Raw genomic sequence first — 27,566 nt, forward strand, 5'->3', positions numbered from 1 at the left:
CTTTACCTATGGGCTTTACATACCGTAATACATCCTACTGTAAAGTAGCTGCACTACACTCATACACATTTACATTACATTTTGTATTATACATTTGTAACACATTTGACTTTTTTGTGTAACGACCCAGAGGCAAATTATTACCCCTGAACTGGAGTGCCGTCTGATTCAAGATTGTGTGTAAATTAGTAAATCCTCACTATGGAACATGCAACATGTATGTGCAATGTAAACGGAGTCGGTACGATGTAGAAAAGTGATTTTGACCTTAGTCCGCCGTTGCAAACAGGATTTCCTTGCCATCTAAATGTGATCATGTTTTTAGTCCGTTTTCACCGGCTTTTATTGTTGTAAAGGAGTTCAGCCATAACCGGAAGTGCTCCCGGCGCCTGCGCAGTAGTGTACTCGCGAGCAACATCTCGGAAGTTCTTTTCAGGTTTCAAAGCGGCGCGTCCAGCGTTAGGAGGACACATTTGACCCAAAATGTTCGCTAAATTAATCGGCCAGAAGTATGTGTCCATTGCCAAAACATGGTAAGATGTGTTTTAATAATTTATCAGTCGTTAAAACGTAAAGAAGCCAGGTGTGGGCTGACAGAGTCTCAGTGTGTCCTTGGCTAGCTGTTAGCCTAGCCGAGGTCATCGCTGTGGGGACGAGAACACTTCAGCTAAAGTGGCTAAAATACTCGGTTTTTCAGGTATTTGTGGAAAAAGTGTGAACTCCTTAAATGAAATGTGAAAGAAACGGTGTTTAATTTAACCAAGTAGCTGTACGGTCTCACTTGAAAGGCTTGAACTGCTGTTTTCCTTACAGATTTATCAGGTTGATATTTGGTCTATCTGTCTGCCAGTGTCAGAACAATATCTTTACATGTTTACTTGTTGGCAAACTGATGAGGAATTTTTTTTTTTTTTTTTTAAAGAAGGGAAAAAAAGCGAATCACACTGAAATACTAAATTAGCCAATCTATTTATAGTTTTTCCACCCATTAACAGGGTTAGAGTTGCTTTGTTTTTTGTTTGTTAAACATTTTAGCTGGGGTGTTTGATATTTATTATACAAAGAATAATTTTCTAGGTGACACAACAACTTATTTTATAATTATTAGTAATTGTCTTTTTTTCCCCTCAAAGGTGTGTGTTGTTGTTGTTTTTTTCTGATCACTTCCTTAATTGTATTGTATTTCCAATATGGTAAATCATCACAATGCCCTCTGCTCCACAGGATCCCAACTCTGGCTGTATGGGGCACAGCTGGTGGCGTAGCTCTGGTCCATTTCACAGACTGGCGGTTGTTTTTGGATTATGTTCCTTACATCAGTGGCAAATTCAAGAAGGACGAGTAGTGGCACACAGGTAAGAGATGGCCACAGACACTGAGTGAAAGTAGAGCAGGTCAGGGACATTTTAAGTATAATCCCCAATATAATTTAGTTTTGCTCAATAATCACAGTCAGAGTCATTATTTCTGTATCTACTGCATCTTTTGAAGTCAGAAGCTAAAACACTGTGTTGTATTTACTGTCTGGGCCTGCTCACTTCCAATCTCTTCATCTACATTTGGCTTTTTTTTTGGCTCTTTTCTGCAAATTCTTGTTGTGTTATTTGTCTGAACTCAAAGTGGTTTCTAGCGACTTGTTTCCATCAGTCTAAACAAAAAATCTTATGATTTCATACACATTCAAAATTAGGTTAGTGGTAGTACAGAACTGGTATTTAAGAATATTATAATATATATATTATTAAAAAGATCACATGCCCCCCCCCCCCTTATCTGTAGCAAATTTACTGGGTTGTTGCCTACAGCATTACAGTCTATTGTGTCACTGTGTGTAGCAGTGCTGCTTACTTCACCCTCATAGGCAGAAAAAAGTCCCTAGTGGAGTCTCTTCAAATATTACATGTTTGTTGGGTGTAGAAGATCTTTTTTCCTGCCCGCTATCGTTGCAGCACAGTGAACAGATGCTAAATGACACACAAGTGCAGCACTCATGCACAAATAAATAATGGAAACGGAGGCCGACCTACATCCAGGGACCTCAGGCGGCACTGGGTGGAGATTTGCCCCTGTTTCAGCAATTGTGTCATTGTGACATATTTCTTTATTTCAATGAGCATAGGCAATTTAGTTTTTTCTCAAACAACTACCAGACTGCATTTTTGTGTGTGTCTGGGCAGTTGTGACTTCATGCATTTGTTTACACATCATTTTGCTAGTTCAACCAGCTGAGAGTCAAAGAAAGTTATATTAGTTATATAATTTTGTTATATTGCTATTGATGCTCTTTGACTGCATGTGCTTTAACAATGTGAAGATGGGAACTGTGATGGGGAAATGTAAGATGTCTAAAAAAAACAACAACAAAAAACCAGATTGAGATCATATGTTGACCTTTATTCATGTTGGGTCTTGACCTGCTTGTGTGTGAACACTGACTGTCCTCCGCATACTGACCTGCTGTGAATATTCCCAGGAGCTAGTTATCCCCGACTGTACTGTAGTCTGACACAGAATAGTGTTTTTGTGGAAAACCAAATCCTAACTTGGACAATAGGAGGTGGAGGTCATAACCTGCCTAATAAATTGTTGTTGTTACTTTATTTTTATTGTATTTTAAGAATCATAGTGGTGATGACGAGATACTCATGGAGCACTTGTTCTCGCCAAGGAACAGAAGTGTCGGGGTGGAAATGATAAACGGAGTGAAATTCAGAGACAATAAGCCGGGCAGTTTAGAGGTGTCAGGAGACACGAATCCAGGACAGTGGTCTATTTTAAGGCTGCACTCTGTGTAGCAGCTTTTAACACGAAAGAAACGTCTGAAAAAGCTTGAACCACTGGAAAAGTGTAGCTCATATACCACATCTTTGGTTTTACCTGGAAGAATATGATTTAATTTCTGAACAAAAACACAACTTTGTTGCTCACACTCCTGACCATGTTGTTTTAACGTTCCATCCAGCCTTGGTATTTGATTTTCCTGTTAGAGAAACCCAGATTTCTACTGTACAACATAATGACTCTTTGTTTTCTACTGCCAGGTTGGTGCTGTATTATTACACAAAGACTACTGCTGACTGCTGCGGCCAGTACCTTTCACTGTTGTCCACCTGAATGCCAGGCCACTGGAAGTCTGTCGTCTTCATCCTGCAGCCCAGTCACCATCGAATCTTTCTTCACCAACATCCAACTGAAATGCACCAGGGTTTGGACATTTCAACTTTCCACCGCCAGTGAATGGAGGGAAAATGAAAACAGAGATGATGAATGGACTTTTGTTTTCATTCCCTTGCTTAATCTGGGTTCAGATATTTATTTTAATCATCAGTCTTCTGTGTGCCGTGGATGAAACCTGGTCCACAAAGGAAAAACTGTCCTTCATGTCATGCTGTAATTGTATTGCAGAGAAGTAAAGTATGTAAGATTTACCTTATGTTGTGCTTGTGTTGAATTATTACATTTGAAATGGGTTGATTGATGATTTTGAGTGTTTCCCTGTTTGTAATATCATGTTCCTGGTTGTGGACTCATGAGTGGAGTTTGGCAACACATCACTGATTGAAAGCCATATTAACTGAATTATGCCTTGTCTGTGTTTATCTGCCATTTATAAACCGATCACTAATCTTCTAATCATAATTTCCAATTTTTGTAGAGAGAGAAATTGTTTGACTAGTGACAGAAAATCCAGTTTTTAATGTTTCAAACTGTAAATCAATTTTACTAATGTGCTCACAGACAAGACAAACATTGATGTGAACAGATTCTTAAAAGCACCAGCTAAAACTGTTACACAATAAGTCCGGTCTATTGATTTGGGTGCAGTTTCCTGTCCTGAGTGTTGATGCCAGATATTACAGCTGCTTTTCTTCTATTGGGTATGTGCATAACTGGTATTTTTCTGTGTCTGCAAATCTTATCATACCTTTCCAAATGCAACTGAAGGCTGCAGTGGTGCTACAGAAGTACCATTAATCAACATTCAAATGCAATGTAAATTGGCTGAATCTCCAGCCTGCTGAAAGTAATGCAGAGCAAAAAAAAAAAAAAAAAACGTGCAGTAATTTCTATCTTGTAGCAGGTCCTTGTGGGCTTTGGCAGACTTAACTTTTCAGTTTACGTTTGCTTGAAGTAAATTGTGATATAAATGTAAATAATTATATACTTAGTTTATAAATTAAAACAATTCAAGTTTTATATTCAAATAGTCAAATATTTTCATTAAAAAGTACAGACTAGTGGAGCATTTAAGTGAGTTGCGACGAGATCACTTTCGGACTAGTTACAGGAGTGCGGCGGATGGATTACAATGGTTATTATGTCAGGGGGCTGGCGGAGTGATCTGCAGTTGTAAAGGTCCTGACGGGAGACAGACAGTGGAGAGATCGATAACAAACCGGACTCGGCGTGAATTCATGACTGAAACAAGAAGCAGCGAACTGGCTTCTTATCTCCACCGAGCCGGTAACTTCAGACAGAAGACCCAAGACAACCGGGACCATGGAGAGAAAGAGGTGGGAGATTTAAAAACGTGAAGTCGAGAGGATGTTTTAAAATGAAAGTTTCTCTGCAGGAAACGCACACACGCACGCACACAGAGGGGGAGACATGCGTTTTGTAGTTGAGACGCACTCTGCAGCGAAACCAACACGTCTAGGTTAGCTATTCCCACTTTTTGTTACAGTAGGTAAACTGAGGGTTGAGAAAGTTTACGGTTTCGTTGTGTTTGGAAACTTTGAACGACAGTAATTGATCGGCTGGTGCGCTGACGGTTACGACGCTGCTAGCTTGATTAGCTAGCTAAGTTTCATTGTTTACACACGCTTGACTTGCGGTGCGATGGGCCCAGACACACACACAGGCCGGTCACGGGGGGAGTACGGTCACAAAAGGCACGGCTACGGCACATTGAGCTCGTTAAAAAACTTGGAGGTGAACAATAAACTGTCTTTCATGTGGCTTCACGTTGATTTGTCTGCCCCCAAGCGCCTTGAATAGTTGGACTGCACTCCCCCGGACACAGTGCTAGTTAGAGAGGAGGCAGCAGCCGCTCTGTGTTGTTGTGTTGTCGCACTACACAACTGTGGAGCGGTGTTCACACAGGTGTTCCCCCTCTGGTTGATTGGCCCTCTCCCCCGAGGCTGTGTGGGTGTGCACACATGTGCTTGATTGACATTTCGTGACACTTTGTCATTGCACCTGTCGGGGAGGACAACCTTCAAAGTTGACTACTGTAGTTGAGTCCCCTGAGGAAACCAAGCCCAGCATCAGCAGCTATAGGCTGTCTCAATTAAATTGAAAGGTCGTGTGTGGGTGTTCAAGACTGTAACTGTTCAGTGTGTGGTTTTTTTTGTTGTTGTTTTTTAATGATCAATGGTCGTGTGATAGTGACTTTTCTGGTTTTTCCTCCCAGTGCACCTGTTAAGTGCATTCTCAACAAGCCCCAGATAGTCCGCGGTCTGGGCAGCAACCTGCTCGCAGATGTGAATGCCAGCAACCCCCGGGCCGGACGGCTGCTCCTGACCAAAGTGCCCCGCAGCAGGCACAAGCAGCTCTACAACATCAACCATCAAATCAGGGTGAGGCTGTGTGTACGTTTGGTGTAATGAGGCATTGATGTCTGCAGTGGCTCTTGAAGGAAAAATGATATACTTGATCAGAATTTATAGGGTCCTTCAGTGATTTATGAAATGATTATAATATCCGGTAAGTGACCCCTTCAACCTTCTCATGTTATTGTTTTTTCATAATTGAATCAGTGTTTTAAATGATGCCTTTTGAGAGCATTGAGTCTTTAATGTTAAGTGAACAGTAGAGACATGTTTGGCGGTAATGTCAGGCTCAGGTCTTTGTGCATACCTCCAGGGCTCCAGTCCAGACTAACTTTTTTTACTAGGAGCACAAGCAGAAAATTTAGGGGTGCACACCGTAAATTGACTTGCAGGGCAAATATTCACATTTCTCTCATTATTCACCTTTTCATTCATGATCCTCACACACATTGGTCTGCCACCTGTAATGACAGTTCCCAGATTCTTCGAGTCACCCCTTCCACATTTCACCACTGTTAAAGGGATAGTAGCATTTTTTAAAAATGGGGTTGTATGATCTACAAATAGCCCCAAAGTACTTTAATTGCAGTAGAAGACTCTCTGCACTCCTCCCGTTAGCAACGCCAGCCCATAGCCCTGCCCCGAGATTTACACCTAACCAACTGCTGATCGGCGGGCGCTAACCCTGGGCCAGAGGGATACGTGAGTTGGTTAGGTCCAAATAAAAACTGCGGTTTTCCTGCACTTTGAGGGGCTGGAAAAAATTGTATATAGTGAACAATGGAACTGTGTATTTTCTTTCAGGTAAAACCTCTTTTAGGCCACGAAAATAGGCCGTTTCTTTGGGTCCATTCACAACAATGTATGTTGTAAATCTCTGAGCAGGGCTATGGGTTGGCGTTGCTAACGGGAGGAGTGCAGAGAGTCTGCTACTGCAATTAAAGTACTTAGGGGCTATTTGTAGATCATACAACCCCACTTTTAAAAAAATGCTACTATCCCTTTAAAAGAAAAATAGCAAATTTAGTGGTTGCACATGCGCAAGTAGATTAAAAATTTACTTGCACCGTCTCAAATTTTAGGGGCAGTCTGGAGCCCTGACCTCTGTCACAGCTTTTTCTATCTAGACAGTGATTTTCCCAGTCCCCTGTGAATTTGCATGAGGATCTGCAACAAATTAAGATCTGGACTGATTTGGCCCTTTCTGAAACACATTCTCAAGTTCAGTTTATTGGCGTTAAATCATGTAACTTTCTTCCACTTAAAAATCTCTCATGTGCCTTCAGGCAAACAGTAGTTAAGATGTCATGAGACCTCATTTTTTAACAGTGGCTTTCTGTGCCAGTCTGCTGCAAAGCTGCAAATGATAAGTCGCTGTAGCAGCAGTCATGTTGTACAGTTGCTCTGTCTGAAATAACTCTTGTTCACTCATTTACTATGAACTACAAAATAAACATTTAATAGATCATTAAATTTATTAAGTTTAAGTTTGATAGTGAGTATTGTGCCCTAGGTAGAAGATAACAGGTGGTTATTTTGGACAAATCTACATATTAGTAGATGGTAGTGAAACTTAAAGCAGAAGTAAGCGGAATGTTTGTGTTAATATAAGTCTTAAATAGTTATATCTTCCGACAGCAATCACTTACATAGAGTGTTTGGTCCGAAACACGGGTCTGTCAGTGACTCTGCTCTGCTGTAAGCCGAGGAGAAAACTTCTTGAGCCGTTTTCCCACTAAAATTAGCGGGTCGACGCGGGTTTTTTAAACGCGGGTCGACCCGCTAACAATCGGCATTTGGCCCCTTTCCCATTGACCAAAATGAGCCGAGTCTGACCCCCCGCTGAGGGATCAGACAGAGCATAAACCAGTCGCCCCGCTCTCATCCGCGGTGCAAGAGACACACACAGTCATGCCACAGCCGCCCGCCGCGGAGTGTCCGTCCGCCGAGGCAGACTCTCTGGCTGGCTGACCTGGAGCACCAGGACCGCGGAGGACAGCGAGTCTGCCGTGGCCGGATGACGGACGTCCGCGGCACAACACGTCAGTTAAACAGACTGTCGCTTCTTTTCTTTTCTGTTTTTCTATCGTTTTTGGTCAGTGTTCTCTGATCTTTTGATCCCAGTCTCGGATGAGAGCAGAGCGGAGCAGCGCTTTGTTTTGGTGATATGAGACGCGACCGGCGCGATGACGTAGCGTCACGTAACGTTCAGTGTCATCACGCAAATTAGCGGGTTGACGCGGGTCTGGCGTTCCCACTGCAAGCCGTTCGGAGCCGAGCCGATTAAAGGCGATTTTAACCCGCGTCGCTTGCCGAGTCGTTTGACCCGCGTCGACGCGGGTCGACGCGACTCGGTGCGCCTTTCCCACTGCCACCAAAAGCCAATTGTTAGCGGGTTTAAACGGGTTTTTTGGCCAGTGGGAAAGGGGTATTGTATACTTCCTTGTATCCTACAACCTTTATCCAATGAGGAGAGAGAACGGCATGAAGGGCTGTGTGTGCAGCCAAGGGATGCGCGTGAATGTGGTGACGTAGGGACGAGTACCAATAGATCCATGACGAGGGCGGGGACTGCTAACTCCATCGGCTGACAAAAAGTTAGCCAACCCGACCGGATCGCTTACTTCTGCTTTAAAAAGACCAATATGTAATTTTCTACTGCTAGGGTTCTCTCAATCAAAACAATAATAAAAGACAGTTTGGTGGCATTACACAGAAGCATGGGATCATGGGAATAATAGTTCTCACCATCAGTTTGGATTCCTTTAATGTCAGTTGTTCAGGAGATTTTTCTAGTAGCCAATCTTCAAAACTTTACTTGTCTCAATCCAGGCAAAACGTGCCGCCCCAGAAATGGAAACAAAAACAGTAAAACACTGGCTAAATCTGTGTTTCTACAACTCTGTTTAACAGATATAAGACATCTCAGAGGGGCAGAGAGCCAAGCTGCTGCTAACATTTATGCAGTTGGGTACTCAGATAACTTGAGATCCAGATGTCCCATGACTAAGTATATAATTAAAAATGACCTGGGACGAATTGCTGAATATAACATAAAAATGTGGTTTTGCACTGGATAAAACTTCTGACAGGTGACCACGATGCTGACATATGCATAAAAGGGATATGATGCCATTGACGGGCAACCAAATGAAATGCTCTGTTGCCATGATTAAAATCACAGATTTTATTAGGGAAACATTTGGGATAATGTAAGTATGCTACTCATGAATTAATTAAAACAGGTTAGTAATGTGTAGACATTTTAAAACTGACAGAATTTTTTATTTCATTATGAAAAATGATGATAAAAGATAATCCTCAGCCATGTTTTCCTCTTGAAGGCCAAGCCTGACTTGAACAACATAACACTACCAGTTCGACAGACGGCATCCATCTTCAAACAGCCAGTGACCAAGGTAACAAATCACCCAAACAACAAGGTGAAGACCGACCCACAGAAGGCCGTGGACCAACCCAAACAGGTAAGATCAGGACATGCACCTCTGCCTCGCATCTTTTTACTTTACACAGTAAAAAAAAAACCCATTGCTGTTAATATTGTAGAACTGGAAGTGAGTCAAAAGAAATTACTGTACCTGCACATTTTGCTTGAGAAATTTCCACAGAGTTTAAAGCCTGCTGATTTATCTTGACTCAGTTTTGGCTTTTATCTTTTTTAGAAGGATTGTTAGGATGAATTTATCCTAGTACAGATGTCTTGAATGAATTGTGTTCAAAATGTAACAGGGACCCTCTTGTTTTTGTTGTTTTTTTTCCCAATCTACAGCTGTTCTGGGAGAGGAAGTTGAGCGGGTTAAATGCATTTGATATTGCAGAGGAACTGGTTAAAACCATGGATCTTCCCAAAGGTTTACAAGGTGAGGGTAAATGAAAAACATGACTGACATGTACATCTTCATCTGATCATTTTCAACAAGCTTGACCTCTGCCTCTGCTTTTGTAACTCTTCCCAGGTGTTGGCCCTGCCTGCTCAGATAAAACTTTGCTTTCTTCCATTGCGAGTGCGCTGCACACCAGCCCCTCGCCAGTCACTGGACAGCTCACTGCTGCAGTGGAGAAAAACCCAGGAGTGTGGCTCAACACAACACAGCCTCTGTGCAAAGCCTTCGTAGTGACTGACGATGACATCAGGTAAGATGCCCACACGTGCAGCACAGCTGTGGTTGATTGATATCAAAAACAAACTGATACAAAGCTGAATGCACTTGTTGATAGTTTCTACTTGAAGTAGAAGTTTTGTCATTTATAAGGTTATTGGTTGTTGATGTGTTGTTGAACGCTGATTCACTATTGCAATAGAGTGGCCAAGATTAAAATGGTTACAACTGAATCGTGTCACAGCTTGTGTATAGTTACATAGTCGATGTTGAACTGGAACGGTTTAGTGGACGATTCAGCTCCAGTATCAACAACATCTATAATGTCTTTTTGGCACTGCCCTGATACAGAGGTTTCGGTTCTTGGGGTACCTCTGGTCTGTCTCAGTGGTTGGCTGTGGCTGATGATGACATATTACACACCTTCGTATACTGATGTTGTCTTGTGTTGCCACTTTGAACCTGTCATGTTTGTTGGGGGGGTGGTGCTGCTGGGATCAGCCGAAGTGTCGCTGCAGACTGTGCAGGCTTGGTGTTTTGGATGATATTTTGTGTGTGTGTCTCTCTGTCTGATGATGATAATAAATGAACATGTGACATTGCCACACACACCTTTCATTAGCTGTTAGGATGTTTAAAGTAATAATTGGGTCTGTGCCGTGATCGGTTTGTATTCATTAGCACTGGATATATATATATATTTATATTTATATATATATTTTTTTTTTTTTTCCTGGTCTGTGTCCTCCAGGAAGCAAGAGGACCTGGTGCAGAATGTGAGGAGGCGGCTGGAGGAAGCCCTTATGGCTGACATGTTGGCTCATATAGAGGACACCACTGCAGATACAGCAGCCACTAAAGAAGAGGAGAAGGTTGAGCAGGTGGACAAGGAGGAATTATAGCCAAGGTACACGGTAAGGATCGAGTATTGCTGCATCCATCCCCAGCCTTTTATCATCTTATACTGTTCAGGAGTGTACATAAGTGCACACAGTAACATGTCTCTGTCTCATCTCTCCTACAGGTTTGTTTGACGTGAGGTTTGCTGGTAAACTCCTTTTTATTTTCAAATATTTGCCCCACGAAAATTTTTGTATACACTTTAATTGAAATAGACCCTAAGTGCAGATGTTCTGCAGATTTTGTTAACCTAAAAATGTATTTGTGTTTCTTAAGTTTTATTTTTCTTTTCTTTTTTTTTTACATGTGACCATGTAATCCAAAAGGATGTTTTGAGTTTTACTTTTCAGTTCATTTATACCTCTACCCATGTATGACTGTTTGGATGGTGCTCTAGACAATGCAGTGTTACACTCTGTTAACAGCTATTCAAGTTTAAAGTTAAAACATAAACCTGACGTATGTGAATGAAGTGTGTGTGTGTGTGTGTGTGTGTGTGTGTGTGTGCATGCGTGCGTTTGAGTTGTATCGGTTCATGTTCATAACCTCTGAGGGTGTTACTGTTCAACAAGAACATGTTGCTCTTTTACATTTGAACTCTGGCAGTGTAGGTAGTGTTGTTCAGTTTGCAGTATGTTTACATGCTCACAGCATTCTTGAGGCTGTGTATAATCACATTTAGACTGATTAAAGGTTTACAGTTCAAAGTGGTGTCACACTCACAATATCCTGAGTTTACATGGTTTTAAAGTTTGGACCATGTCATTTGTATTCATAGAAGAGTTGCCTATATTGTTTTGCCAATAACATTTGAGAAAGAAAAAGAAAAGATGTGCACCCTAAGAAAATACAAAAACAATTACAACACTGATGTACCTCATGACCTGATGTACTGTACCTCATTACAAGATTCATTATTTGTCTCTGTATCACTGTCAAATAAATGCAGCTCTTTTGTTAGTGGTGTGGAGTGTGTGTGTTTTTTTTCTCCTTAATTATTACCATTCATAAATGTGGGTGTCTGGGGTAGATGGGCTCATGTTTTAGGATTAAGATTATGGTCCTTTCTTCCTTACGCAAGGCTATCTTGAAACAATACCCTCATGCCCATATGTGCTTCTGGCTGTGAAGAGATCCCTTCTCAAAGCAAAATGAAATCTGCAGTCATTCATCCACAGCTAAAAGGAGGCTGCGGCAGTTAGTCAGACCAAGAATTTATCTTTTTAGCCCTAAATTCCCCCTTTGTGTCACTATCGCTCCACCACAGCTCTGCATGGAAACACAAAGAGGGAATTTGTTAGCCAAAAAAAAATCAAAGGAATCACTTACCAGGCAGCGTGGACAGGAGGAATAATTACAACAACCAAGAGCACTTCCAGTGTAGTGGGCACGAGGGTGCTGTATTATGATTAACTCAAAACAAATACAAACCTGTCCTTAAAACTGATAGCGTTCAACCTATGGTGTTGGAGAAGGAAAAGCTTTGAATATTTTATTCAAACTGTTTGCATGATTTGAAATGAACCCATTGCCCTTCTGTGATTCCCTTTATTGTTTTTTTTTTAATAACCCAGGAAACACAAATAAATGCACACACACTGCATAAGCATCCCTCAGTGCTGTAGTTGGACCACCCAAAACAGCTCATTGGTAGCCATGATGAACACACCCAGCCCTGACCACATTTTATCAGCAGCCAGGGATGCAAAATATAAAATAAATAAATAAATAAATAATTAAACATGCTGTATAAGGAGGAAAAATGAACTAGTAAAACCCTGCAGACGGGGCAGACACAATGGCAGTGACAGTGGCTTTGCGTTGATGCTCTCCCCCCTTGCTGCATGTGGCCTTTGAACCCATTGTTGTGTCGCGGGTGACGTCAGTGCCGTGTGCGGGAGACGGAGCGGCGTGCGCCTGGCGAGACAAAGGCGGCGGACCGAGCGGGGTCAGGCAGCAGCGAGCAGCAGCAGCAGCAGCAGCACTAGCACTGAGCCGACAACCACCACTGTTTTCCCTTTTTTTATTTATTATTATTATTATTATTATTTAACTAAAAAAGGGTAACCGCTAACCTTGGAGAGGGGGGGTTCAGCAGCCGCGGTGGTCTCTCTCTATCTCTCTCTCTCTCTGTCTCTATCCCCTGCCTGACGTGACGGTACGCAGCATGAGGAAGCAGTGACACTCCCAGGAGCGTGGTTTGACTCCAGACAGGAGGAGAAAGAAAAAAAAAACAACAGTGCTGCCCTCCTTTGCGTGTTTGAACGTTTCTCTCCTACGCCCCCCTCTCTCTCTCTCTCTCTCTGCTGCTAGTTAGCTAACCCGCTAGCTTCAACAGCGCTGCACAGCACAACGCTGGTCTCCTCCTCCTCCTCCTCCTCCTCCTCCTATTCCTCCTATTCCTCCTCCACCTTCTCCTCCTGGCTGCTTCTCATCTTTCCCTCAAGAGCTGGGCGACAGCCGAAGACAGGGTCTCGTCGACGAAGGAAAGACAAGGTAAGTTCACTCGGTTTTAGCACTTGTTTAATTTTAAAAATCAACACAGCAGCAGCAGCGGAGTCGGAGTTGGTGTGACACAGAGCGGAGCTAGCAGCAGCTAGCCGAGCCGAGCCGAGCCGAGCCGTGCTGAGCTGAGCTGCTGCTGCTGCTGCTCCCAAACAAAGGGGTCGACAACGTGACTGAGAGAGAGCCGACCGACTGACTGTGTGTGTGTGGAGCTGCTAGCCTGTTAGCTCGGCTGCTGCTGGAGCTAACAACAGCTCAGAGTCGTCTGCTGCTGCTTCTTTTATCCACATTTTGTTTTTTAGTTTCCAACAACAACAACAACAACACCACCACCGCGTACAGGTGTGGGGTTGAAGAAGAAGAAGTGAGTAAGTTAAGCCGTGCAGGCTGTTCTTCTTTACCGCTGCGGGGGCATTATTTAGTTTAGTTTAGTTTAGTTTGACTCGGGTTAAAGCGGGCATGCTTTATTTATCCGGACAAAACAACCGGGCTGGATGGGCTCAGTTGTCAGACAAGAAGCAACAACAGACAAAGCAAGGCGCCCAAACAGCTCTGGGACTGTCTGCTGCTGCCTGTGTTTATGAATGAGCCCCCGGTGCTCACCCCCAGACTCGTTTGCTGTGTGTTTTTTTAATGGTAAACAAACATTTGACTCTTTGTTGTTTTTCCCCCATTTTTTTTTTTTTTTTTTTTTTTTGTTATTTCAAAGGTAGAAGAGGAAGAGCCAGGGTGCGCTCACTCCCAACAAAACAAGGCAATCCGTGATCTGATGTGAGATCCACGGAGAGACTATGCCGAGCCCTTTATTCCACCCCGAGATTATGGACCACGACGTGGTGATCAGCAGCCAGCACAACGGGGTCGGTCTGCCCCGAGAGACGGACCAGGAGTCCCGGGAAGAGGACCACCAAGAGGCGCTGCGCTTCGCCCTGGACCAGCTGTCACTCATGGCCCTGGAGAAGGTGGACTGTGGGGTGGTCGACCCCCTGGACGGGAACCACCAGGGTCCCGGTTCCGAGGGATGCAACGGTGTGGGTGGAGGTGGAGGAGGGGGCTACGTGGACCTACAGATGCTGGAGCAGCAGCAGCATCACCCCAGCGGGTCACGGGACTCCCCGACGTCTTGCTCTCCATCCCCGGAGTACTACGGCTCGGGCGGCTACCACATGACCGGCTCGCACCCCATGCTCCACGGGGAACAAAGCTCCGTCCTCTGCAGCAGGAAGAGAAGTGTCAACATGACTGAATGTGTGCCTGTGCCCAGCTCGGAACATGTGGCTGAAATAGTGGGGAGACAAGGTAAGAGCAGGAGTCTGTGTCTGTGATGCTCGGATTGAGGGTTTATATGTTGTTTATGTCCATGGACGTCTTGGCCAGGCAGCATGCAGCCTGGTTGTTCTTTGTTTGGGTGGCTCCTTGTTCAGGAGGAGGAGGAGGAGGAGGGTCTCTGAACTTTTTCTCCAGACTGAGCTCGCTGCTCTTCTCTGCTGCTCAGACTGCACTAAACTGTTTTGGCTCCTTAAAAGCCAACATAATGCGACCACTACTCCACTAAATTGCCACACTTGTCTGTATATTTGCATGCCGTTTTTTTTTTTAGTAGTAGTATTTAGACAATGCCTTGACAGAGAGTGTGGTGGTTGATGAGTAGGAGGGAGGGGGGAGGGGTGGGAGAGGGTCAGACAAAGCGGCAGATTGTCGGGAGTCTGGACATGTCTAGGAGCCTGCACCAAACAAAGGAAACACACCGAAACATGCGCCCTTTTGGCACATCACAGATATTTGGCGGCAGATTTCAGCAGCGGATTCACATTTCTAACCGGTCCGTGTGTCTGTGGCGGATTAATTGTGTTAGCGGAGCTGATTTTTCAGGCTGAAACGGGGCAGCAGCAGCAGCAGCAGGCGCACAAACACGGGACTGGGCGGTGTTACGCCCTGCACCCAGCTCTGTCTGCTGCTGCTGCCGCTGGCGAACCGAGCAGCAGCAGCAGCAGCGGCTCCTCCGTCCGATTCCCCCCCTCTCCGCTTTGTTTCCCAACCGACACATGTCCCACACTTTAACCCGGGTCATGTTGTGGGTTTGGTTTTGCCCGTCGCCGCCGCGGCAGCGTTACGGCATTGTTCTCTTTGTTTGAAAAAGCCATGCTTTCTGCTTCCCACAATGACATCACACTCAGCGCGTCCTATTGGTCCCCGGGAGTGAAGCGTCCATATTTAAAGAAACAGAGCAGCAGCAGCTCCTCCTGTGTGTGTGTGCTGCTGCTGCTGCTGCTGGAGGAGCTACATGAGTTGACACAAGCAGTGCAGCAGCCATTGACAGTGTGTTTTTTTTGGGCAGACGAGTCTCCTCTACTGCTGCTGCCTTTTTTGTTTCCAGTGTTGTTATTATTAAAAAAATGATTTGGTCTCCATAACAAACATGTTTATTAGCCACGGTGTTCTGTCCTCCTGTTGTTATTTTTTGTTTTTGCTTCTTTGTTTGATTCAATATTCTAGGTTATGCACATCAGAGCTGAGCTATTTGTCTGCATATTCAGAAAAATATTGGAGCTGGTTTCATTTGACTACTTGTTTGTTTTATGGAGCATAATCACTGTTATTTACACACCAATCAGGCTAATGCAACAGTCCCTCAATAAACCCTGCCATGCAGTGTTCAGTTTTCATTTCAGCGGTTTCAGAGAGGTGCTGGTTCAACTTTATTGTCATTTTAAAGGATGCTGTCTATACGCCGTGGGAACTCTACACTGCTTTACGCTGACAGCATGTTTTCATATTCTGTCCACCCAGTTTATATTGATGACTAAATATTAGAAACGATGGTACAGTGAGCTGCAGCATCCAGCACCTCTCGGATTCAACAAAAACTGAACATTACCACAGCGATAAAATGATTTATTGCAGGTCGGCTGTATCACAGCGCAGCAGGTTTAATGTAAAGGCTTTAATAAACAGGGAAACTGAGTGTTTAATGAGCTAATTTTATTTGGTTACATAATCACATCTGCATCTCTACACTGGGTCTCTGTGTATATTCAGTGTTTGTTTTTTTCCAGTTTCTTTTCTAAAACTCCTCCTTCTCTCTACATCTTCCAGGTTGTAAGATCAAGGCCTTGCGTGCCAAAACAAACACCTACATAAAGACTCCGGTGAGGGGCGAGGAACCTGTTTTCATCGTGACGGGGCGCAGGGAGGACGTGGAGATGGCAAAGCGTGAAATCGTCTCGGCGGCCGAGCATTTCTCTATGATCCGTGCGTCCCGCTGCAAGGCCGGGGGACCCGGTGGGGGAGGCTCGCTTCCTGGACCGCCACACCTACCCGGACAGACCACCATACAGGTACAGAAGTTCTGCGTTTTTTTGTTTTGTTTTTCAGGTAACAAAGTTGAAGTTTTGCAGACATTAAGATATAAATCTCTCGTCGATCCAGGTGAGGGTCCCCTACAGAGTGGTCGGTCTCGTCGTCGGACCAAAGGGAGCGACCATCAAGCGCATCCAGCAGCAGACCCACACCTACATCGTGACGCCCAGTCGAGAGAAAGACCCCGTGTTCGAGGTGACGGGCATGCCGGAGAACGTGGACCGGGCGCGGGAGGAGATCGAGACCCACATCACCCTGAGAACCGGGACCTTCGTGGACCTGCAGGGAGACAACGACTTCCACACCAACGGCACCGACGTCAGCCTGGAGGGTCTGGGCGCGCTGAGCGGCGGACTGGGGGCGTCGCTGTGGTCCAGGGCCGCCGCCGCCGCCGCCGCCAACCACCATGCCGCCACCGCCGCCGCCGCCAACCCCCCTCCGCCTCCACCCTCTCCCCCTCCCGCTATTCCCATGTCCATGCACCACTCCTCCGGCCGGAAGATGTCCTCCTCCGTCGCCTATCACTCGCACAACGGCGGGATGAGCTCAGACAGCTACAGCGCCGCCCGCAAAGCCAACGAGGGCGGCAGCCCCACCAGCCCCTTCAGCACGGGCTCCAGCAGCGCGGGGGGAGGGTTCACGTTCGGGGGCGACTCCACCCCGGGACTGCCCTCCTCGGACGAACTGGGCTTTGAGTTCAGTGCTTCCAACATCTGGGCGCCTTTCGTCAACGGCGGAAGCGGCGGCAGCAAGACGGCCGGCTCCTCTCAGCAGCAGCAGCAACAGCAGCAGCAGCCGCTACGTCGCAACAGCAGCGGCCTCAGCGGCGGCGCCATCACTCCACGATTGTCTCCAACTCTGCCTCAGGACACGGGCGTGGGCCCCCTGGATCACCCGCTGGCCCGCCGTGCACAGAGCGACCCCCTCAGCACTCTCTCCTGGCTGCAGTCCGGCAACGCGGGCGGCGGCGGCTCCTTCTCCGGAGCGTCCAGCTCCAGCTCCGGCGGCTCGTCGACCGGCTACTCCTCCTGCTCGGCCTCCTCCCTACCCGGCGGCTCTCCCACCGACTCCGAGGGCGGCGGCAGCGGCGTGGGCCTCAGCTCGGGGATGCTGAGCCGGCTGAAAGGCGGCTCGGGGCCCGGCGGCGTGGCGGGCCTGGTGGGCGTGGGCCCGGGGGTCAACAGGGACTGCTTCGTGTGTTTCGAGAGCGAGGTGACGGCAGCCCTGGTGCCTTGTGGCCACAACCTGTTCTGCATGGAGTGCGCCGGGCAAATCTGCCAGTCAGCTGAGCCCGAGTGCCCCGTCTGCCACACCCCGACCACACAGTGCATCCGCATCTTCTCTTAATGCCCCAGGCAGGGGGAGGGAGGGGGGGGGGTAAAATATGAGGGTTAGGGAGAGGGGGGGTGCAGGAAGAGGACTGGAGTGGGGCACCAGCTGCGGCGGAGGAGGCGATGGAAGGATTCACACTAATAACCTTCATACACACACACACACACACACGATGGACCATAATAAATACATTAATAGAGATGATGATACTATACGGATGTTGATTTATTGCTCATAACTGTCAAGATTAATAATAACAATAATAATAATGACAATGACTTATTTTCAGAGTGAAGTTAATTGAAACTGGTCTGCAGACAGTTGGGGCTCAGACAGTCTCTCGGTGGTGAACTTATGGAAGGAAACTAGTGTCTTATCTCTCTTCAGGCCTTCATTTTGACCCGGAGCAGCCTGCACCGCTGGCCGCCGGTCTGTCTCCACATTTCTTCATTCTGGCTTCTTCAGATCTCTGCCTGCTTTCTCTCTCACAGCCTTTCCTTTTGACACTTTTGTACTTAACAGATATTTTTCGATGAAGCTGTCACTGAGGCCTGCACTTTTCTACTCCTTATTTTAATGTTCTTGACAGGACGCAAACTGTTCCAACAAACAAACCCCCCCTCCCCTCCCCACCCCGCCACCCCTTGCTTTTCTCCCTCTGCTCTCACTCATGCTGTTGTTTGTGACATGAAGCGACGGGGTTGCTATTTTTCTGTAAGCTTGGAACTTTTTTAAAGGTCGGCATGTAGTCAGGCACCAAGCAGAACAATACACCCGAGGGACCTCTTAAGGATGAGTTCCTGTTTCTCGTTGCCACAGATGAAAAATTAGCCATCAGTAATGCCAAATGAAATGAATGCTATTAATAGTCGTCTCGTAATTCCTGATCAAACTCAATAACACGTTGGAGGAATCTGAATGAGTCTACCCCACATTTCAAATGTGGCTGCTGCATTGATTCTCATTAATTATCCTTTAATAAGTCAGAAACGTACCATTAGTCATGCTGAAGGAATGTGTCTGAGGTCTGTACGTTTGGGCTGCCTGACAATCCCTTTACATCTCTCTATCTTGCGCGGGCGTACGTGTGTGCGTATGTATGTATGTGTGTGTGCGTGTGTGTGTGTTAGAGTAATGCCCACTCATGCTGTTCTCCACGCTGGCATCGTCGCGTGTCCTCACCTTGAGAAGGTCTGGTTTCTGTCCTGCTGCCCCTCTTCCTTCACTCGTCTCAGTCTCATAGGAAGGCGACGCTCTGATCCATCCACACCAGGACATTTATCCTCTCACATCCTGTCTGTTACACTTAGATCAACTCATTTAGTGTTTTATACTAGTTTTTTGACTCTTGACTGTCGAGTGTGTGGCTTACAGACATATTTTGAACTTTAGGGTAAGATAGGGCTTCTCTGATGTCACACGTGAATGTTTTTGTCCAATAAGGTAAAGGAGAGATGTCCACTCCTCCCACATGAAATAATAGAAAAGGGGCTCGATTGAAGCATTTTTTTTCATGCACTGTAACTCGCAACCCCTCTAAAAAGAAAAAAAAGAAAAAAAAAACTACAAAAAAGAACAAAAACCACAAAAAAGAAACAGCTCTTACTGTTTTTGTCAAGTTTTGGTCTTCCACCCCATTCTCACAGCAAAGCTGTATGGCACTCTCTCAGATGACACACTGTCACACCCATATAGCGCTGTACTCCTGGCCAAATGTAGTGCACTATATGGTTAGTTGTTTGCAATTTGTCCTGTGTTTCATAGCATAACTTCCGGCGGTTGCATCCTGTTACTGTTTTTTTTTTTTGTTTGTTTTGTTTTTTCAATTTTAATTATTTTTTTAAGAGTTTGCAGTAACTGCCTCCTATAGTGTTAATACTGTATGGAAGATTTGGGGCGGTCGGTGTGATGGTACACGGTTTGCTGTTTGTGGCCCTTTTGAACATGACATGGAGTTAGCTCATAGAATGAGACAAGCCATGACAACTGAATTAAAAACGACACATACCTAATTCTCAAGGGCTTCCTCTGACTGCACAGACACATGATCACATTTTTCAGGCTCGCACAGTAGGAAAGAATCAACTTATCCTTTATGGCAGCTAGTAGCTAGGTCATCCAGGGCTTCCAGACACTCTTTGTGTTCAAATCCCAGCAGCTGCAGAATGTTTTTTGCTCGTTTATGAATTATTTTATGAATTGTCCCTACACAGTCATCACATTCAGATCCTGTTAAGAGAGCAGGGCACCACCGTCACAGTTGTGTCCTCCTCCTTGGACGTAGTCGCAGATCAGGACGGGTTGTGGGGGGGGGTTGGGTTTTAAAAAAAAAAAAAAAAAAAAATCAAGGGAAAAAAGGGTAACTCTACTTGAGTAAACGATGAAATAGGCAGTTGCTGCTGTGCTTTGGTGCTCCAGCCAGTATATAACGTTCAACTTATTTGCTGTGTTGACTGTTTGTTTGCTACTTGGGCGACGGGGGCAGTAGTGAAACTAATAAGCAGCTGTCCTGGTTGAGCGCAGCAGTGCACTGATTCATGTGTCCACACGTGTAGGAAAAATGTGCCCAGGAGCTGAACTGGTAGGCTATAGTCTCCCTGAAGACTCACTCTACCCATGGTGCTTTGGTTGCAGCGGGAGGGCCACTTTAACTCTCAGTCAAAACTCCTGCAGTGCAACGTTAGACCTACAAAAAACCAACAACAACAACAACAACCCTGTTCTCATTCTCATATAACTGGCAACGCGTCCCGGCTGACGTCTGGCTTTTTTTTTTTGTTGTTGTTGCATTTCGTCTCGTACTCGTGCACACTCTTGAACAGATGCAGGGCGGCGAATGTGTCTGAGTGAACAGATCAGTCGTGACTGCTGTGTGAGTGTTGAGGCCAATCTTTGCAGCCCCATCTTCAAACTGTCCAAGTCGACTTGTTAAAGAAATTGTTGGATTTTTGCCAGATGGGTCTATAATGTCAGTCCTAGTGCTGCACCGGGGCGTTTCCTGGCCAATGAGAGAATGCTAGGGTTTAATGTACAGTAGTTTAATTGTTAAAAAGGTACAAATGTTTTACAGATTGACTGCTGAATTTTTTATTTTATTTTATTTTATTTTATTTTTTTAGCCAAACATACCCCCTCCCCCATTTCCTTCCTAAAGGTTTGAAAACAGGGTTTCCTGAGGCATGCTAGCCAGTGACCTCTGACCTTTTTTTTGTGATTAGAGGGGGGATGCAAAGAGAGCCACGCCAGTAAGGGGGTGACAGACCCCCCTTAAGCCTCCGCTCTCCTATTTTTGCTTTAATTCTCTTTGTATGCAGAACCAAAATGTAAAACGTCAGCAAACTAGGTTTCAGTCCTGACCTGTGTGTATATACCCTGAATACAATCATTGGGATCTTGTTTTCAAAAGCAAAATGACCTAATTGAAGATAAGTGTAGTTTCTAAAGAACATGTATCATTATTTGTAAGTTAACCATCTGCATGTCTTCAAGCCACCTGGCATTAGCTAATAATTTTTGAGATTTAAAAAAGAAAAAAAAAAACTTTTTACACATTTTATTTTTTACAATTTATTTGCTTACCTAAATATCCCAGACAATAATGTGACCCTTTTTATTACTTCAAATTTATTTTTATTTTCCATTTTTTATTTTCCTTATTTCCTGTGTACTACATATAGGCAATTTATAACAAAATGAGAAAACTATTGAAGAAATTTTAAAATTGAAATATATTTTATTTGAAAGTTTATGGACCTTTTAACCGTGACCCGGGAAAATTGTATAATCATATAATTTGAGCTGACTTGACGGTTATGAGAAATGTATCAAGAGTTTTATTTTTTATGCTTCTTTAATAAAGTCTTGTTTTTTGGTTTCATTTTTTTACTGTAAAATAAGAATCTGCGGCTTTGTGTCTTTATTCGGCCAAGTGCTGAGGAGTTGATGTGCTGCGTCTTCACCACGTGGTGGCGGTAGAGACGCTGCATCTGAGCCACATTAACACTGAGAATGGGGGAGGAGGGTGGGGGGACTGCAGATCAGACATGTTTGTGTCTTTGCTCATCTAAAAACAGGAGAATGTTTTTTTTCTGTAGAAAACTAAGATCACATTTGAATGGAGACTGATCGGCTTTTAAAAACTACTAACAAATATTGCTTAATAATCACACAATGGGAAATTACAGTGTTGTATTAGGTCCATTATAAAACTTATATAAGAAAATATATGCAGCTTTTCTGTTTTACACCGTTATTAATTAACCAGTGTGAGGTTAGAGATCACTGGTTAGAGACAAAGGCAAATGTAGGTCGTCAGTTTGGGTCATATGGTGTGGATCTTATTGCACAGTAATGACACTGAGTGAGCTTGATCTGACAGGATTGGGAAATCTATTAGCAACAGTTTAGATATTTAATTTTCTGTGATTTTTCAAGCAAAAATGTTAAATATTTAAAGACTCCAATCAAGATTCATTTTCTTTTCCATGTCAAAAATACAGTCGAGTTTGGACGTAGGAGATTATTTGTCACTGTTGTCTGACATTTTATAAATGACTGTTAATTGAAGAAATAAGGGAAATAATTGGAAGATTTATGTGTAATTAAAACATTAGTTTCAGGTCAAAATAAAGTAGGATCAGCTTTGCTAAAGAACTGCTGCATAGTACGACTGGTCCAACTAACCAACAGTAACACATGATGATTGTTGTCACTTTTACACAACTGAGAAAACGTTCCGATCTGTTTTCTGGAGTTTCTTGCCACTTTACTGTGAGACTGAACATTTAAAACATGTGGTGATGTGTGATAGTCCCCTCCCCCCCTCCACCGGGAGGTCAGAGGTCACACACAGAACAGACTGAGGCTCACTGCGTTGGAGGCCTGAAGCTGAGGCTTTGTCTCAGCACAACACCCTGCTGCTGCTGCTGCTGCTGCTGCCTCCACACGTAAGCATCTGTTGACACACTTGTCTGATTCATTTTTCCTACAGGTTGATGATTAATGTGTCTCTGAACTTTACAGATCCTATTTGTACCTTAAATTTGGTTTGGATAGACTGACAGTAGAAAAGAAACCTGCAGTGACGTGACAGAGAGAATATTGTGACACAAATGTCCTTTTAATAGGAAGCAGATCACAATCAGGCTGCATTCCAGGTCCACTTCATCCTCATTAAAGAACAATCAATAATGATAAGAAACAAATTAGAAACATCCTTAGTAGAAAATAATTCTCTCATGCGAGTTCTGTGTTCACACTACATTCATATTGGTTACAGAGGACGTATTCACAAGCCGTTTTGAAAAACACACACAAAAGAAAAACATTGGTGAGTTATCGTTACATAGCTTCGGAAAAATTAAAAACAAAAAAAGGGAAAATTAAAAAGTCAAGAAACATCGAAGAGACGCGTGCTGGCACAATAAAGTTTCCCCTCATGCAATTTGTAAGTTGATTCTATTCACAGGGTGGGCGTCATTGGTCTCCACAGAGTTGTGTCGGCGTGCATGCATGCATGTGTGTCATCTTACATGTGCCCTTTTGTGCTTGAGCAGAGATGGGTGTGTGTAGATGTGTGTGTGTGTGTGTGTGTATATATGTAGATACATGAAGCTGGCAACCGATGAGCCCTGAACTGGACGATCACTCGTGTACATTTTTTTTTTAAATATATATTTGTTGCTTTTTTTTCAGCCGCAACCTGACGTGTCAAGTTTCGTCTTGAGCCCTGGGAGTTACTTAGACAACACATGAAAAAAATGACGCAACTTCACTGTGCGTTACATGGAACAGAGATGGGGCAGAAAGCTTCTTTATAAAAGCTGGTTCACCCCCCCAAAAAACTAACAAAAAAACCCAATAACAATAATAATCAAGCATGATTGAACACATGACCCGTTGATTTAGGTGAAACTTGCAGACCTAAATCAAAAGGCATGAGTTGGTGTTCCCAGCTAGTCGTGGGTTTGGATTAAACATCCCTTTGATCGTGGAAAGAAGGCTCTGCTGAGGATTAATAACATTCACAAGATTTGTATTTGGTAGCATTCAACAGTATTGAGCAAAGACAACATGTGACAGGCCGGCAGTGATGTGTGTTGGAGCTCCACACACAGCAGCCACAGGAAGGAAACAAACCTCTCGCTGTGTGTTTCAATCACTGTTGCCAAAATCATTGAGTTTCACAAAGACACTACAAGACGAAGCCGGACTACGACTGTGAGTGTTTGCTCACCTTGTTTAGTTTTTTTGTAGTGAACAGTAAAGGGGGAAGGTTTTGTCAAAGGACGTGACGAGACTAATACTTGAACACCATAAATGCTTGGCGGTGACTCTGATGGCTTCTCTCTTTGAAAACAAACAAACATGAACTCTGGTTCGTGCAAATTTGGTCCTACTAAAGGCAAATAGTAATCAAAACACTTTCCTTCTCTCTTTTTCAAAATATATGAGAAAAAAAGCGTGCACACTTCCTAAGAGGAATGGGGATTTTATGAGTCCATAAATAAAAAATATCTCAGTGATTTACAAAATAAATATAAGAATCATAAGTTTCCCATTCCTTGGATCTGGATATTGCAGTTGGTTGCTCCTGTAGTTTTACTGACAGCGCATACAGTTTGGGTGTGTAGGTACAATATATTGCTCACAATCTCAGAGCCCGTTTTGCAGGTGTGACAGTCACACTCACGACCTTCACACACATGCACGCACACGTTAAGAAAAACGAAAACAAAAAAAAGACACAGCAGTGTTCACAGAGGGTTTGTTCTTCATCAAACCCACGAGGTTCAGTGAACGTGGAAACAAACCACTATTGCCTTATAGAGATGGGTGTGTGGACAGATGGGGACAGATGTGCAGGTGGTCAGGAGGAAGGTGTCCGTTCAGGGTCCGAGCTCCTCCACAGTCACTCATCCAAGACTTTCTGGAACGGTAGCGCGTCTGCGGTGTGTTGGTGTGTTAGTGCGTAAACTGACATCCCAGTCCACAGATCCTGTAGCCCTTTTTCTTTTTTTTTGTTGGTTTCTTTTTTCTCTTTTAGGAGTTACTGTGCACTCTCGGGTGGGGGGAGGGGTGGGGGGGTAGATATTGCTCCGTTTGTCGTGATGTGAAGCAAGACAAGTTCGATATAAATGCACATGGTGGCCACAACTTCTAGCTGTATCGACACATCACATGTCAGACTCTGGTCAGAGGCTCCCGCTGTCACTGTGTCTGTGAGTCGGCTCTGATTTAGAAAAAAAACCAAAAACCTTACGGGACCGGGGTTATATGCACCATGCTCACACAGGTTATGTGGGAGGGGGGATTGCCATGGTTACAGCGAAGTAAAATCACAGTGTTCCTGGGGTCAACATGCAGGACAATTAGTACATTACAGGACAGACTAGCAGAGATGTTGCCCCTGGACACTGATCTAAGGTCAGTGTTGTCGTGTGTTTTTATCTCTATTTGGGTTCTCGGGCGTCAGAGGAAGCTGATCGTATTGATCTGAGCTCCCGCTTCCGGATTACACAACACATCACACCGTGGGAAGACTACGCAGAGGAGACGACGGGAGGAGGAGGAGGAGGAGGAGGAGGAGGAGGGGGACGGACGGGAAGAAGGACACACAGTCAGGCAGGCGAGCAGACGGACAGAGCATAGCTGGGTAAAGGGGCTGCTCTCCTGAAGACACAGAGAAGCAAAAAGTGCAAAGTGGTCGTTGTCAAACTATTCACATGGTTTTTTTGATGCCGCTCTGCGTTGCATTTCATCGCATCTAAATGTACAGCGTATAAAAGGTGTGATGTGTTGTAGGAAAGAGTGAGCGAGGGGTCGACAAGTGCTGACGTGAGGCTGATGTTAAACTGAGGAGTGTGAGTTGAGCTGCTAAAATATTTGAAATAAATCTAATTTTCTTTTTTAAATAAACATGTTCCGTCATGTTTGCATTGATACCATTGCGATGTAAATGTTGCATAATGTATGCAGATAAGGTTTATGTACAATAGAGGGTTTACATGTGTGTGCTTGTGTATTGCACATGGTGGTCTATCTACGTGGGTGTGAATACTATACGTGTGCATAATACTATGTCTATCAGGTATGTCTCTGGTGTTTCCGTGCACACGTGTGTCCTCTCTCTTTCTCTCTCTAAGTCGTCCCTCAGCTGCGGCCCTCCTCGGCCGAGCGCTGGTCCGACTTAAGCTTCACGAACTCTTTGGCCACGTCGTCGTTGTTGCGCTGGGAGAGGATGCGCAGCACCGTCAGCCCCGTCTCGTCCATGTGGACGCGCCGGCCCAGCGGCATCCAGCAGGTGACGCTGCTCTTGTTGGCGATGTCCTTCACCTGCAGCACGGCCATGCCCACGGTGCGGTCCTCCCTGGCGAAGCAGTAGTCCTTCACGCACACCTGCAGCTCGTAGCTCTCCGGTCCCACCTCGGTGCCCAGGGAGCTGAGACAAGAAGCACAGGTCACAGGTGGAGTTTTATGTTATTGTTGCATGCATTGTGTATGTATGTGTATGTATATATATATATACAGTTATGTTCATAATAATAGCAGTGTGTTTAAAAAGGTGAGTAAAAATTCTTCAAATAAATTGTATTTTAAGGAACACAACTGCATTGGGGACACTGCACATTCTATTTCAAACCAAGAAAATTGGAAAAAGTAATTTAATTTGATAATATTTTACAGAAAGTCAAGAAATATAATGTTCAAAAAAATAGCAGTGTTGACATCTTTCTTTACACACTTGCTGGTGTGTTTGGGGTCATTGTCTTGTTTGGGGTCATTTCCTCTTCAGTATACGGCAACATGACTACTTCCAGTATTCTGGTGTACTCAAACTGATCCATGATCCCTGGTATGCGATAAATAGGACCAACACCATAGTACGAGAAACATCCCCATATCATGATGCTTGCACCACCATGCTTCACCGTCTTCACTGTGTACTGTGGCTCGAATTCAGTGTTTGCAGGACGTCTGACAAACTGTCTATGGCCCTTAGACCCAAAAAGAACAATCTTACTCTCATCAGTCCACAAAATATTACGCCATTTCTTTTTAGGCAAGTCAATGTGTTATTTGGCAAATTGTAACCGCTTCATTACATGTATTTTTTTTTAACAATGGGACTTTGCGGGGGCTTCTTGGTGGTAGCTTGGCTTCACATAGACGTTGTCTGATTGTTACAGTACTCACAGGCAATCTTAGATCTTCGTTGATACTCCTGGAGCTGATCATTGGCTGAGCCTTTGCCATTTTGGTTATTCTCCGATCCATTCGAATAGTCGTTTTTCTTTTTCTTCCTCGCCTTTCTGGTTTTGGCTGCCATTTTAAAGCGTTTGACTGCACTTCTTTATAGGTTTTCCCCTCTTTTATTAATTTCTTAATCAAAGAATGCTCTTCTTCTTAACAGTGTCTTGAACAACCCATTTTACTCTGTTTTTCAAGGACAAATGCACAGCCAGCATATGCAGCATCAGTTGCCTTGATCCTTGAATAAGGGCCACCTGTTTAACACCTATTTTTTTTCACATAATCAATGACCTCAATAATTGAACCTGGCACTGCTATTTTTTTGAACACGCCCCTTTCAGTAAATGATTCAGTTTCACAGAATCAGCAGCATGCACGTCATGCCTGTTGGGTCTGTTGGTTTTCTATACCTTTACTAAACCTTCTAGAAAAAGTTGAAAAAAAAAAGTTGAAATTCTAACAAAATCAGTGATTTATCTTGCAAGTGATGTCGAACTGCTATTATTTTGAACACAACTGTATATAAGTGTGTCTCTATATCTGA

At 44.4% G+C, this 27,566-nt stretch overlaps 4 protein-coding genes across 6 annotated transcripts in view; 3 read left to right on the forward strand and 1 right to left on the reverse strand.

Annotated features, from left to right (window-relative positions):
* Positions 1 to 395: 395 nt before the first annotated feature.
* uqcr11 (ubiquinol-cytochrome c reductase, complex III subunit XI) lies at positions 396 to 3,433 on the forward strand. Its single transcript, XM_085805843.1, has 3 exons — positions 396 to 533; positions 1,225 to 1,355; positions 3,042 to 3,433. The coding sequence occupies exons 1-2, from the start codon at positions 484 to 486 to the stop codon at positions 1,343 to 1,345; spliced, it is 171 nt and encodes a 56-aa protein (XP_085661969.1). The 5' UTR covers positions 396 to 483; the 3' UTR covers positions 1,346 to 1,355; positions 3,042 to 3,433.
* Positions 3,434 to 4,381: 948 nt separating this feature from the next.
* Positions 4,382 to 11,533, forward strand: mbd3a (methyl-CpG binding domain protein 3a). 2 transcript variants are annotated; one of them, XM_085805837.1, is made up of 7 exons: positions 4,382 to 4,514; positions 5,414 to 5,579; positions 8,897 to 9,037; positions 9,343 to 9,433; positions 9,530 to 9,707; positions 10,425 to 10,587; positions 10,698 to 11,533. In XM_085805837.1, exons 1-6 carry the CDS (start codon positions 4,501 to 4,503, stop codon positions 10,573 to 10,575), a joined length of 741 nt encoding a protein of 246 aa, XP_085661963.1. In that variant the 5' UTR covers positions 4,382 to 4,500; the 3' UTR covers positions 10,576 to 10,587; positions 10,698 to 11,533. The 2 variants fall into 2 exon arrangements, with proteins under 2 accessions (XP_085661963.1, XP_085661962.1); XM_085805836.1 differs by having other exon boundaries at positions 10,425 to 10,580.
* A 1,431-nt stretch (positions 11,534 to 12,964) lies between these two features.
* On the forward strand, positions 12,965 to 21,669 carry LOC146971301 (RNA-binding protein MEX3B). Of its 2 annotated transcripts, none has more exons than XM_085805807.1 (4): positions 12,965 to 13,069; positions 13,795 to 14,377; positions 16,175 to 16,416; positions 16,508 to 21,669. In XM_085805807.1, the coding sequence occupies exons 2-4, from the start codon at positions 13,870 to 13,872 to the stop codon at positions 17,783 to 17,785; spliced, it is 2,028 nt and encodes a 675-aa protein (XP_085661933.1). In that variant the 5' UTR covers positions 12,965 to 13,069; positions 13,795 to 13,869; the 3' UTR covers positions 17,786 to 21,669. The 2 variants fall into 2 exon arrangements, with proteins under 2 accessions (XP_085661933.1, XP_085661934.1); XM_085805808.1 differs by having other exon boundaries at positions 12,973 to 13,073; positions 13,797 to 14,377.
* A 1,200-nt stretch (positions 21,670 to 22,869) lies between these two features.
* LOC146971302 (protein unc-13 homolog A) overlaps positions 22,870 to 27,566 on the reverse strand; it is a 33,785-nt gene continuing 29,088 nt past the window's right edge. The window contains exon 41 of the mRNA XM_085805800.1: positions 22,870 to 26,210. Within this exon, the coding sequence (XP_085661926.1) occupies positions 25,922 to 26,210 (289 nt within the window). The 3' untranslated portion in view covers positions 22,870 to 25,921. The remainder of the gene's footprint in view (positions 26,211 to 27,566) is intronic.

The sequence above is a fragment of the Trachurus japonicus genome, chromosome 17 (assembly GCF_045865225.1).
Source record: "Trachurus japonicus isolate A0001 chromosome 17, Traja_1.0".
In the NCBI taxonomy this organism is placed as follows: domain Eukaryota; kingdom Metazoa; phylum Chordata; class Actinopteri; order Carangiformes; family Carangidae; genus Trachurus; species Trachurus japonicus.